The sequence below is a fragment of the Carassius auratus genome, chromosome 27 (genome assembly GCF_003368295.1).
Source record: "Carassius auratus strain Wakin chromosome 27, ASM336829v1, whole genome shotgun sequence".
NCBI lineage: Eukaryota > Metazoa > Chordata > Actinopteri > Cypriniformes > Cyprinidae > Carassius > Carassius auratus.
In genome coordinates this window covers 3,401,583-3,415,252 of record NC_039269.1, presented here as the reverse complement: position 1 = coordinate 3,415,252, position 13,670 = coordinate 3,401,583, and the positions used below count along the sequence as shown (strand labels likewise).

Below are 13,670 nucleotides of genomic sequence, written 5' to 3'. Positions count from 1 at the left end.
TTTCAGATGATCTCTTTGGCATTACTGATTGAGTCTGTGTTTGTCTTTGTCTGAATCAGAGTCTGGATGGAGATATAAACAGGAATATTCTTGGCCATAGCAGAGTGTGCGTACTCATACAGCAGACCTTAATAATTATAAAAACATATGCTGAAGATAAGCGTCCACTGCAGCAGTTACAATATGGCTTCTGAATGCATACATGAATGCAAAAAGCTCTTATTCATAGTTTGTTTATATATGTAGAGTCTAGAGGAGACAGGGATTTAAATTAAAATTAAATTGAATTTATGCATTTAGCAGACGCTTTTATCCAAAGCGACTTACAGTGCATTCAGGCTATCAATTTTTACCTATCATGTATTCCCGGGGAATCGAACCCCCAACCTTGCGCTTGACAACACAATTTATTTATATATTTATAAAGATTTATAAAGCTAATGTAAAGCTGCCACAATATGCAACCTGAAACTCTGTCAAAAAGAGGATGCCACCCTGATTCAAACTTATGCTAGGTTAGTTTTATGTGATATACTAGTTTATCAAACTGTAGTTTTCACCAGCTCATGCAGGGCCCGCGGCATAGGCGGTATAGGCAAATGCTAAGGGCACCACTCATCCATAGGGGCGCCAGAATGAGAGTGATTTTTTTTTTTACATCTTTTTTTTTTTATAATAGTCTACTATTTAAAAACCATTAATTCGAAATACTACCAAATAAAGCAAAAAAAAAAAAAAAAAAAGTCCGGCTCTTCAATCTTCCCCCGCCCATCGAGTGCTTGAAGTGCGTCAGAAACAGAGCGCGCGCACGATCAGTTGTTGGTAATTTGCTTTACTGTCTATGGTAATTTGTTGTGTAGCGTGCCCGACGCCGCATCCAATAGACAGCACTGCTTTTGTTAACACACAGCTCGTAGAAACGGGCCTGGCAGCTCGCGCCAGTTCTAGACACGGTGAAAGTTTCCTGATTGGGACGGAAGGCCGAATTTACATGACACATTATAAATGAGCATAGTCTGCGATAGATGTAGTGAAAGAACAATTTATTGCATAGGAGTAAGATAATATAATTTCATGGCAGTTATTTTTACCTTAAACTTAATGTTAGCAGTTGTTCTGAGTTCTGAGTCCAAAGACTGTGATTTTGTACAATCATGTCAGTTTAAGACGCATTTTTTATTATCACTTTTTTATTAATGTTTTACTCTACAGTTGTGCGGTTTTGGGGGGGGGATACAGTACAGGCCAAAAGTTTGGAAACATTACTATTTTTAATGTTTTTGAAAGAAGTTTATTCTGCTCATCAAGCCTGCATTTATTTGATCAAAAGTACAGAAAAAATGTAATATTGTGATATATTATTACAATTTAAAATAATTTGTTTTCAATTTATTATACTTTAAATTGTAATTTATTTATGTGATGCAAAGCTGAATTTTCAGCATCATTACTCCATTCTTCAGTGTCACATGTGACATCCAGTCTATCACATGATCCTTTAGAAATCATTCTAATATGATGATTTATTATGTGTTGGAAACTGTAATGTGTGTGTGTCTGTGTGTGTGTGTGTGTGTGTGTGTGTGTGTGTGTGTGTGTATATATATATATGCTAAATCATGAACACAATGACAGGGTGAAATGGGCTGTGATGCATGGGGCACCAGGTAAAATCTTGCCTAGGGCAGCAAATTGATCAGGGCTGGCCCTGAGCTCATGCTTTGAGAAATATTATAAAACACTGTGTTTGTGGAATGTGACAAAGATTACCGTATTTGCCAATGAAAAAAAAACTAGAAAGAGAAGAACAGAGAAAGCATTTAGGAAAGCTATAACTGATTGAATTAAAGCATTATGTCATTTAGTGTGTGTTTTGTGTTTTCCTGACATCTCACGTCATACGCAGAGGTTGGTGTTATTGAAATTTTGGACCCATTATGCCCAGAAGCCAATCTGTGGATGAGCACTCCGGCCAAAAGTGAATCAGGTTTGAAATGGAAACCGCAGCATGGAAACACCAATTGAGTGGTTAAGAAATGACTTGATGTCATCTTAGACAACTTCATAGTTAGATTTGTTTGGACTTTTCTAGCCTCTCTCTTTATAAATGTGGTTTTTAGCTAATCAAGAATGTGATCTTGACCTTTCAGAAGTCCAAATATAGTGGCCTAAACTTGAATTTTCCATTTTGTGGTATTAGAAACAGTAAAGCGAATAATTCTAGAATGTCCTTCTAGATAGAAACCAGCACACCACCTCAACGCCAAGGTTTTTGTATTCTTTCAATTCAGAATGCAAAATCTCCAACCACACAAATGGAAGTGAACAAATCCGAAACACAGTCACTGAATATGTGATCTGATGTCATGTTCATGCACTGAAGCTGATGAGATGTGTGTGTGTGATGTGATGTGTGGGGGACGTCACTTGAACATGTCTTGCATCCTGTTCTTACATCATCAACTCAAGACAAAAAAAGATATATGAGAACACAATGATGCAGTTACTGAGAATTTTCTCTGCCATAGGTGGAAATTACATAGTAAATGTACTAGAAGACTTTCCTGGACTTTCTCTTTAAACAGATATTGATGTTTGTTGTTCAAAATAAAATAAAAATTCCATCCTGGTTTAAACTCTTTGGGAGTTTTCACGAGTTTTTTTAAGTTCCTAAACCTGCGATTCATTCATTCTATCATAACCTTACTCTGTATAAGATTTATGGCACACAGCCTTTATTCATAAACGGTTTTTAACATAATTATATAGTTAAATATTTTTTTATTCAACATTAAAACGTATTGTCATGTTTTCCCAGACAAAAATTATCCAAGTCCCGGTGTGTCAATGCATTTCCACTCAGAAATCGTTTACAGTCACGCACGGGTAACGAAAGGAAACCGCTTCCGTTTCGAGACTTCGGTGTTCTGGGTGTAGAACTTGTGTTAGGCGGAGATGAAGTGAAGAGGTAGAATTTAATGGTGCTTTGGAAGCCCTGTGGAAAAGCTCCTCTGTAAACCTCCACCATGTGTTTGTCCTCTTCCCTCTAAATACCCCCTTCACTCTGCAACCGGCATTTATCCCCACAGCCAGGGCCTTACAAAAGCCATTCCTGGATCCGTCTCACGCTGGAACATACTCGCTTCCTCTCATTCGCCTCGTCTTCCCACACCAAGGGCATTTAAATGCTAATCTAGCTCCATCTGCGCAAATTCACCATCGAAATTGCTTCTTTGTGTAAACATTCTGTTTGTGTACACGCTGTAAAATGTGTTTGGGTGGATATATAGACGTCCGCTCTGCAAAGAGCAGGTCTGTGTGTGTGTGTAAGCCACAAGCTGCAGGGCAAATATAACATTTGTACAAACATCCGACTGATTTATGCTCTGTTGAGCTTTTTTTGTTTGTTTGTTTTTTATAATCTAATACGGTTTAAGAAATGTTTTGAGATTTGCCCAGTTCAGAAGACCACAAGAGGGCGCTAATTAATGGGTTCGTGTTAACCAGCTTCATTTGGCGCGAGTTTGCTCCTACTGGTAGATTCTGAAACTACATCCTCCAACAAAAAAATAAATAAATTATATATATATATATATATATATATATATATATATATATATATATATATATATATATATATATATATATATAGAAAATAAATCATGGATGGAGGTTCCAAAGTAGAAATGTAATAATATGAAAAATGCAATTTTCTATAGGTATTCTAGATCTCCTTTGTCTAAAATCACAAAAAAAAAAAAAAAAAAGAAATGTCAATAAACCACCAAAACATTGTTGGCACACACAAATAAAATGACATTTCAATAAATAATGTGCTAATCTTACAACAAATTGTATCCTATTTCCTGAAAGTATATCATGCAAAATAAAAACTTAAAAAAAATAATCTAAATCATATAATACTACAAAAACTACTAGGGAAAAATTAACAAGCAGTTCAAATAAAATATCACTCCTAAAAACATTTTTGTGGTTTCAAATCAAAATGGTAAGCTATCTCACTGACAACATACAATTTACAGTGAATTCATAATATTCAATATTATGACTAAGATATGACAAAAGGTGGCAGTGACGAATGAAACATTAAAACAAACATCTGATTTGATGAATAATCACATTGCTGAAATGTCCTCAAATTGGAAAATGTAAGCAAATTGCATTGTGGGATAGGCTGCAGCACTACAGTGTGCTCTATTGTCTTTTGCACATTTCAGAAAATGCGGTAGGCCTTTGGGGTCAGTAAATTATTTTTTAAAGAAATTCATATTTTAACTCAGCAAAGATGCATTCAATTGATTTAAAGCAACAGTTAAAGCATTTACAGACTAATGTTACAAACATTTAAATTTCAAATAAACGCTGGAGAAAAAAACTATATATATATATGAGCTGCAAATCATCATATTATTATGATTTCTGAAAGACCATGTGACACTGACGACTGGAGTAATGATGCTGAAAATTCAGCTTTGCATCACAGAAATAAATAACATTTTAGAATACATTACAATAGAAAAGTTATTCTGAATTAAAAAAAAGGCACAATATTACTGTTTTTACTGTATTTTTGATTAAATAAATGCAGCCTTGGACATAAAAAAAAAAAAAGAAGTCTTATCCCAAACTTTTGACACAAGTACATCCTGCACAAATGGTAGTGAGCTATTCTGAACAAAGCCACTATGTTTGCATGGGAGGAAATACATTTTTTTGTACATGAGCAAATAATTTTCATTTAAGCTCTATTTATATGTGTATTTGTGATGGTCTGCATCAGTCACGTTTGGCATCTTCAAACTGTGATGCTGAAAGCTAACAGCTCGTGGTCAAACACTTATTTGTCAGGTTGGAGGTGGAGGTGTTGGAGGGTGTGATGGAGGCTGTAGTTCATTACTGATCTCCCTCTGCAGTCCTACAGGATCTGAGTGGGGAGTCTGTCTCGTCATGCTCCTCCTCTTGGCTTTGCGTTGGCGGTTCTGTCCAGCCGGTTTGATCCGATCACTCAGAGCGTCTGAGGACTCATCAATGTACGCCAGGTTCTCTCCAAAGAAGTCCAGGAGGGAGGGACGAGGTGGACTGCAGCTATCAACCACGACGGCAGGAACATCCTTCTGACTTCCCAGTGATCCGGTCCCTTCAGCTCCAGATTCCAGGTCTTCTGAGTTACGGGAATTTGAATCATATTCATATTCAGACCAGGATTCCGACGGCGTCTCGGATCCAGAGACTGATCCTGTTCCAGATTCTGAAGGGGACCTGGAAATGGTTCTGGACCCGGGTCTTGATGGTGATCTCAGCTCTAACCTTGAGATGGATCTTGACGCTGGTCCCACCATCAGCCTCGATCCTGGTCTCACCTCATACGCCCCATCTAACCTACCCCAGGACCTGGATCGGGACAGCGCTTCAGACCTGATATCAGACCCTGGGGTGTACTTACATGCAGGCCATCCGAGAATCAAGTGTCCATTCTCTCGGACAACATCGGCATCGAGGGAGATCCCATGAGACAATCCCGCCGCTCTCAGTCTTGGATGGCGATGATGGCGGTGTCGTTTCCGTCTACGCCGCCGTTGGAGCTGAAAAGGGTCGTTGAGATCCAGTGGCACGGGAATACGGAAGTCCATGGACATGTTCTGGATGTTCTGAGTCCAGTCTGTTGCATGGGCTCTCAGCTCCTCCATCTAAAGGAAAAACACAGTACCAATAAAAAAATCAGGAATAGGGAAAAAAATGTAAGAAAGTGATTTTTTGCAATACAATAGTAAGAAGGTGGTTAATGACACCCTAAAAATGTTGCCATACAATTTCTTATTGTAGATTTTTTTTAATTTAAATTAAAAATAAATCAACAGTAGTATATATCTTGCATATAAATTAGGGATTTTGATTTTATTTTTAGATTTATTTTAAATAGTCCACTGTGGAAAAACTCAAATGGATGAATCAGTTGTTGATTCTCTCGGTCTCACCTCTGCACGCGTCTTCTTTGACAGCACTCTAAGCCAGTTTCCAATCATTGTGAGGATGGATGCAAAATACGCCAGACCGAACACTATCCACAACCACACCAAGGGCTTGTACAGGGGCGTTCCATCTCTCCTGTTCTCTGAAACAGAGGAAAAGGAAAGATAATGACACAGGGGTGGTGTGGCCTAGTGGTTAAAGGCTCTGGGCTGGTATAGTATAATGGGAAGATTGCTGGTTTGAAGATTGAGCCATGGGCAAGCACCATTGTTCAAATGAGCAAAAAAGAAAAAATTCAGAGTTAAATACAAGTTAAGCTCTACCAAAAATATACACAACCACTCAAATGTTTTGGGTCAATTTTCGGTCTTTTTGAAGTTTCTTATGCTCAACAATAATAATAAAAAAAAAAAAATATATATATATATATATATATATATATATATATATATATATGTGTGTGTGTGTTCAATTTTAATATATTAAATGTCATTTATTATTGTAATGTACAGCTAAATTTCAGCAGCCATTACATTCTCCTTCAGAAATCATTCTAATATAGTGATTTGATGATTATAATCAATTTAGAAAACAGTTGTGCTGATTAATATATTTATGGAAATTGTCATACACTTTTTTGATGATTTAATGTGGATGAAAGAACAAGGGAATAGCATTTATTTGAAACATATTATCGTCTGTAACAATCTAAATGTCTTTATTTTAACATCTTTTAAAATTATATATATATATATATATTACAATAAAGACATTTAGATTGTTACAGAAGATAATATGTTTCAAATAATGTATACACACACACACACACACACCACCAACAGGTAGTGTACGTATATGTGATGCAAAGTTAGTACAAGAAAAAATATTACATAAATGTATCACTGACTAAAATAACAGATAATGTAGTCAGAAAAATGGAAAATTCATTTGATGAATATGGCATAAAGAAATACTAAATGCAAAAGACTAACAAGTATGATAAAAATAAAAAACAGAGAGGCTTAGTTTGGAGTTTGATTATTGATTAAATTACATGAATACAGTGGGAAGACTTCATTTAAATTGAGTTCATGAAACTGCTCCTTTATTAGGTTTGCTGTAAGTCAGTTCTTTTTATCTGTTAAATGACAAATTACTAACATCTCAAAGGATTTTCAAAGACAAGAGATAAGTGCCTGCTCTCGTCTAAAATTACAGCTATCACAATTAACTCTATTACAGGTAATGTCTATGGCTTTAAAAACAGATAATCAGATGATGTAAATGTCTGTAACTTCATGTCTGTCTGGATCCAATGACCACAAAACATCCTGCAATTCCAGGCGTAATACAATACTGAGCTCCTTAACAGAATTATCATAGGGTCACATGACATAGTAAACTAAATCATATGTAATGATTATTGTATGTAGACATCATATATCTGTGCACCTGCCACATAGTCCCCAAAGCCCACCGTGGTCAGGGTGATCACGACAAAGTACACCGCTTCCAACAGGCTCCAGCTCTCCACTTCCTGAAACACCATGGTGGGCACCGCGAGGAAGACTACGCAGCCAATCAGGATGGAGAAGACAGCGGAGATTACACGGACACTGGTGGGCTTCACACCCTTGCGCTGTTCAGCAGGGGGGAAAAAAATCATGATGAAAACCCAGATGATTTTCAACATAGCCTGACAACACAATACAGTTATCTCATCTGATGCCAAGGGGCTGGATTCTCAAAAATCTTAAAATTAGGAAATCACTCAACATGAATTCTAAGAAATTCATAAGAATGTTCCTAAGTGTAATTCTTAAGAAGTCTTTTTTTTTTTTTGGCAGGCTTAAGTGTCTTCTGATTGTATGGTGGTTCTTGCTGAAGAATTGCTGGATGACAACTCAAGGCCGTCTTTTTGCGCTGCATGCAGTTTACAGTAATAATCATAATAAGGCAAGACACTACAGGCAATAACACTGGTTTTGTTTTGTTTTCATGCACTGATCAGATTTAAGATTAAAATTCACTCTGTACAAACCTTTGCGTCTAAAATGTCAACAAATTGAAACATTTGAAACATTTTGAATGAACTTTGAATGAACTGTCGATTAGCAATGGATTATAAATATGCTTAATTAAAAAAAATAAAAAAATAAAAAAAACTTAGCTATGTATTGAACCGTGGCCTAACTGTATTGTTGCATCCCTACTGGAAGTTGTACAAATTAGTATATATTTTATTAGATAATGGATCATTTACATATGTAAATCATATGATTTTTTGTTTTTGTTTTTTTGCAATCCCTAATGTAATCATTCATCTGGGCAAGTATTGTGATATAAGTTTTATTCTTCTTCTTTTTTTATTCTATTCACCTGTTTACTGTTGCCATAAGTCGGCACACTATTTCCATAGCTACTGGTTTAATGAGAGTCCAGCGCTTGTCTTGTCCTTTAAACAGATATTTTTTAAAGAGTCTGGTTCAAGATGGAGCTCAAGCTGAAAGTTATCCTTCATCACTGTCTTTAGAACAACCTTAAGAATATTTAGCACTTAGTATTATTAAATTACTATGAAATGTTTTGTAATACAAAGACAGATATTCCGTGTCAAAAGTTCATCCTGCAAATGCTTAATCCAATTATTACATTATTAATCTAATCTTATGGTCTGAATATTGAGAAGTCACTTACCAAGAACAGAGTTTCTGTCTTTGCCACCGCTCTCCTCAGAAGGGTCCCCAGGTGGTCTCCAACCCCTGCTAACAGTATCCCAAACATGGGGATCCCCACCAGAGCATAAAATATACAGAACAACTGACCACCTTTAGTTTTGGGCGAGATGTTTCCAAAGCCTGGAGGAGAGGAGAACATGTGAACCCAAGCTCCTACAATGGTGATATTCTAAAGTGATAAATGTGTTTATCCCACCGATAGTGGTTATGATGGTACCACAGAAGAAGAAAGCATTGGATAGATCCCATCTGCTGGTATAATTTGATGTGCTTCTGCCATCCACACCTGCTTCAATGGCATCCACCACTTTCTGAAGTGAAAAGATGATATTTGATCAATTTGAGCAATTTATCGACGATGCCCCAGTATTTTACATAAAATACCTGTTGTTATTGTTAACTAAAACCAATACAATTTGTATTACATTTTAAATGTTAATTAAAATTACGCTAAAATATTAATTAATTTAAAATTAAATTAAAAATTAATTTAACACAAACATTTTTAATTAGAATTGTTCTCTTGTTGAAATAAAGTAATAAGTAAAATAAAATAGAAATATTTAAAACAACAATACAATTTATAAAAATGCAGAAAACAAAATTTGTAAAACTAAAATTTACTATAGTATTTGAATACAATTGTATTATTTATTTTATAATTTATTATATATTTCCAGTTATCAGTTTTATATTTTGATTTAAGTTTTAAAATGTTTGTGTGCTTTTGTCATTTTATAATTTTTTAGCTTTTTTATTTATTTTTAATTTTCTTTTTTGTAAGTTTAGTTAATATTTCAACTTAAACATATTTTAAGTTATTTCAGTTTCAGTAAGTTTATATCTAATACGTATACTTTATTATAATTAAAATTAAATTTTGAATAATTTTTTGTCATTTTGAATGAAGACAATTAATGATTATTTACACCGTAAATTTTTAAAGCTGCAAATAAAACAGTTGTGTTTTAAACACGAGTTTTACTTCGAGTGTTACTTACCATTTCTTTGTAGTTATTTGTGAAACATACTTATGTCAAAAAAAAAAATTCAGTGTAACAAATTGTACTTTCGCTTAAGTTTTTTTACGTTTAGGTTTTCAAACTGACCTCTGTGAACTCTTTCAGACTGTAAGGAGTGACGCAGCTGTGGTTCTGTAGGAAAGCCATTTGAGACATCAGCAGCTCACGGTGAGCCCATTCCTCCCTGGACGACTCCAGCCAGCCGAACACCAGAGCCCCCAACACCAAATACAGCAGCACAGCTGCCAGGATGGTCAACAGTGTTGTGTACCGCATGGCTACGAGGTGCTGATGACGTCAAACAAGATGTCACATGCTGTGGAGAAATGTTCTGGAAACTTTCATAATCATATGTCAATCAGGTTAGGTTAGCAGAAAGAAGAACATCAAGGGAAACAGACACAATAATGAAATTATCTCTGGTTATCACAACAAATGAGGAAATGTGAGTGTGGTTTGACTATTTGTCAAAGTAAAGTGGCACCAAAAATATTTAGGATCACTTAAAAGTAAGAATGTCATTGCAAAACAAATCATATAACATTGTCTCATTTTAAACATCACTTCTTTCTGAGAAATGTTCTGCTTGAAAGTGTTTGAGTTCCCTCTCTTTCAAATAAATATCAGCTTTTTTGATATTTTATTATCTATAGTGCATAAGTAACAATATTTCAAGGGCCACTGTATATGTAATAGAAAACTGAGATTAATTATACCTTATCAAAGAAGTTTTTCCAGATCCACTGTTTTCTCCATTTCCTCCATATCAAATGTTTGGTGTAGTCATTTATACACTCTCCATGTCACAGCCTCTTCCACTGCTGCTCACAAAAACCTGTGAGACATAATGGTCAGAAAATGCTGGGAACACCCTGAAACTGACTCCAGATCAGCTTTGAGCTTAAAGCGTTGGTTCAACCAGAAATGAAAATTATGTCATTAATAACTCACCCTCATGTCGCTCCAAACCAGTAAGACCTCCGTTTATCTTCGGAACAGAGTTTAAGATATTTTAGATTTAGTCCGAGAGCTTTCTGTCCCTCCATTGAAGCTGTGTGTACAGTCTACTGTCCATGTCCAGAAAGGACTGTTCCGAAGATAAATGGAGGTCTTACTGGTTTGGAACGACATGAGGGTGAGTTATTAATGACATAATTTTCATTTTTGGGTGAACCAACCCTTTATGGAGGTTTGACCCAGTCCAGACACATAACAGGAGAGTGGTTAAGGCACAGAAGTAAGAAGACAACACATGACGGCATTGAAACAGAACTTCTGGCAGAGGTCTATGTAAACAAATTGTTCTACAGCACTTTGACAGGATCTTGACGCTCACCAGGGCTCTCTAGGGCTTGCTTTGTAGACGCATGGATAATAGCGTATATTATGGTATACATTATGTTGTCACTTTCAGTATTTGCAATAATTTATTGTTTTGCATTGCACTTATTATGATCATAAATATGCAAAACTTGCATGTGTGAAATTAAGAATAAGTTTTTTTTTTTTGTTGTTGCAAAGAACATTAAAAGAACAAAATAGATAATTATAGATGGGTAAAATTATTCAAATAAAAAAAGGTATCGCAAGGTCAGGTTGAAGCCTTTCATTTATTCAATTAAAATGACAATAAGAGATGTTTCTCAGACATTACTTTATTAACCAAGTAGCCTAATTGATACACCCTATAATAAATAGACTTTCATACTATACAATGTCTCTATTTGCTTAAGATTTACATTGAAAGCAAATTCATAATAATTCATAATTTATCTTCACTCTCAGAAAAAAAAGTACAAAGGCATTCAGTGGGTTGGTTCCTTTTTTACCTTGTTTACCCGGTAGGTGCATATCAGTCCCTCAAAGGTACATTTTAGTACTCACATAGTACCCAAATGATACATATTTCAGAGACAGTTTTATTTATGTACCCTCAGCCTGTTTCTGAGAGTGTTTCACATGCAAAGGGAACTATTGTTATCGTTTCATTTTTGATTATTTGCAATGCAGCAGGGACTAAAAAGTTACTGCTCACTTTAATGTTTTCTTTCAAACGTTAACTACTCGTTTCATCATTGAATAGTTCACAACAAAAAAAAACATAAACATAGATGTAAATGTGATCTTACCTCAGCTCGCGGTGGGTGAGGAGTTCCCTCTCTCCTGCAGACCACTGAGAGACAGGATACATACACACATCAGGACTTTCCCCATTCCCAACCTGCCAACGAGAGAAGAAAAAGACGGAGAGAGGAGGGGAGGAGAGAGGACTGTTTGGCAGAGAGACACAAATGAAAGCCGACAGTTTATTCATCTGTTTCAGGTGTTTAAAACATTTCTGTTGAGCGCTCTTCTCTCATCTTAGAATGTAACCCACTGGGGTTACGTCATTATAAACGTTCTAGGAACGTTCTCTGAAGGTTCTTTTGTAAACAGAAAAACGACGTTCCCAGTAGGCTACATTTTGGGAAAACAGCATTAATAGCTGGTTTCAATGTTTGTCCACTCACCAGAATTATAATCTGAGATCCTCCAGAAGTTCTATACTTATTTGCGCGCATTTTATATGCTTTGAAGACTAATAAAATTAATGCAGGTGATTTGATCGCGTATTATAATTCTGGATGCTGATTGGTCAAAACAACTTGCGTTTCTGTAGTCTGAAGGTAAGGTACTACGAATTTATGAATTAACTGCACGTTTAAAAATCTCCCCGGTCTACTCAAATTTGTTACGACATCTGTTTCGAACTTTACATTGCACGTGATAACTTTCGTTAACTCTAAAATAAGTATATCCACTTCACCTGCTAATACTCTTCAACAGTGATGCTACCACAAAACAGAAAATCAAAGACACATTTCTAAAGATGGCTGCCTCGTTGTTTCTCTGGGCATAAGGCCTATAGCCTACGTTTCGAGTCGAGAAACAGTGCTATATCGTAAATAATTCAACAGTAAACAGTTCTTCAGTAGTGTTGCATTTATAAAACACTGTCTAGATAAAATACTAATTACACGCATATTAATTAGAATTGAACCAATTTCATTAAACACAAAATTGCACCTAACCTACTGAATGGATTGTAGCTTACAGCCTAGTTTTTATTTGTAAAAATGAAACGGCCTACCCCTCCCTGAATTATGTAACCTCAATATAATACTGTTTTAATGGAAATATGTACAGTATAAATAGACATAAATTGTCTTAATCATTTTATAAAAACAATAAGACTGTCAAGATTGTGCATTTGTGTGTGTGTGTGTGTGTGTGTGTGTATTTATATATATTCACAAAATAGCACAACCTTCTTAACTAAGTAATGACGTCAGCTATAGTAATGATCAAGCTCTAAATGGACTGGACGTCTGTCATCTGTGGACAGAAGTGCAATGCTAAATCAACGTCAAACTTAAAAGTTCAGAATTCAAAACATTCACTGTAAGGACCGCAGTGGGCCTTCTGGACCCAGCCAAAGCTCAGGAGAGAATAAACAGCACTCCCTGACCGAGCTGATGCAAAGACCAAATGGCCTTCAAATCCTTTAAAAGCTCTGATATGTGATATCACATTCCTAGACATGCCTTTGATTTCTGCTCCAACAATGACTAACATTTGGCTTTTGAAAACACAACGGCATAACACCATATTCATGAGCTATCTTAAATCTATTACACTATTCCGCAAAACAGGTTGTACTTTAACTGTGAAATGACTTGTGCCTGAAGGAGGTTTGTTTAATGACATTATGCCAGAAGTAGATTTCTTACAAATGAGTAGAAATGTTGTGAACCAGAGGAACGCATCCACCATTGAACAACCTGTTCAGCCAAAAGACACAAATGGAGTGATGCACAATAAATGACTGTGACCAAAATTTGGATAACATTCGCTTGCACTTAACTTAACGCTGAATCCA

General features: G+C 35.7%; 1 protein-coding gene across 2 annotated transcripts; it reads right to left on the bottom strand.

The window, feature by feature from the left end:
* Positions 1 to 4,589: 4,589 nt before the first annotated feature.
* LOC113045113 (potassium channel subfamily K member 4-like) lies at positions 4,590 to 12,408 on the bottom strand. 2 transcript variants are annotated; one of them, XM_026205290.1, is made up of 8 exons: positions 11,881 to 12,408; positions 10,468 to 10,586; positions 9,839 to 10,039; positions 8,926 to 9,040; positions 8,689 to 8,849; positions 7,444 to 7,630; positions 5,997 to 6,133; positions 4,590 to 5,708 (listed from the first exon to the last, which is right to left on the bottom strand). In XM_026205290.1, the coding sequence occupies exons 3-8, from the start codon at positions 10,025 to 10,027 to the stop codon at positions 4,866 to 4,868; spliced, it is 1,632 nt and encodes a 543-aa protein (XP_026061075.1). In that variant the 5' UTR covers positions 10,028 to 10,039; positions 10,468 to 10,586; positions 11,881 to 12,408; the 3' UTR covers positions 4,590 to 4,865. The 2 variants fall into 2 exon arrangements, with proteins under 2 accessions (XP_026061075.1, XP_026061074.1); XM_026205289.1 differs by having other exon boundaries at positions 9,839 to 10,082; positions 11,881 to 12,406.
* Between the last annotated feature and the right edge of the window lie 1,262 nt (positions 12,409 to 13,670).

Excerpts from the sequence above, each read along its gene's own strand:
- LOC113045113 (XM_026205290.1), bottom strand. The coding sequence starts at position 10,027 with ATGCGGTACACAACACTGTTGACCATCCTGGCAGCTGTGCTGCTGTAT. Across the intron at positions 9,041-9,838 it reads GTCTGAAAGAGTTCACAGAG|AAAGTGGTGGATGCCATTGA; the intron begins GTCAGTTTGAAA and ends TTTTCACTTCAG. Across the intron at positions 8,850-8,925 it reads TACCATCATAACCACTATCG|GCTTTGGAAACATCTCGCCC; the intron begins GTGGGATAAACA and ends CCTCTCCTCCAG.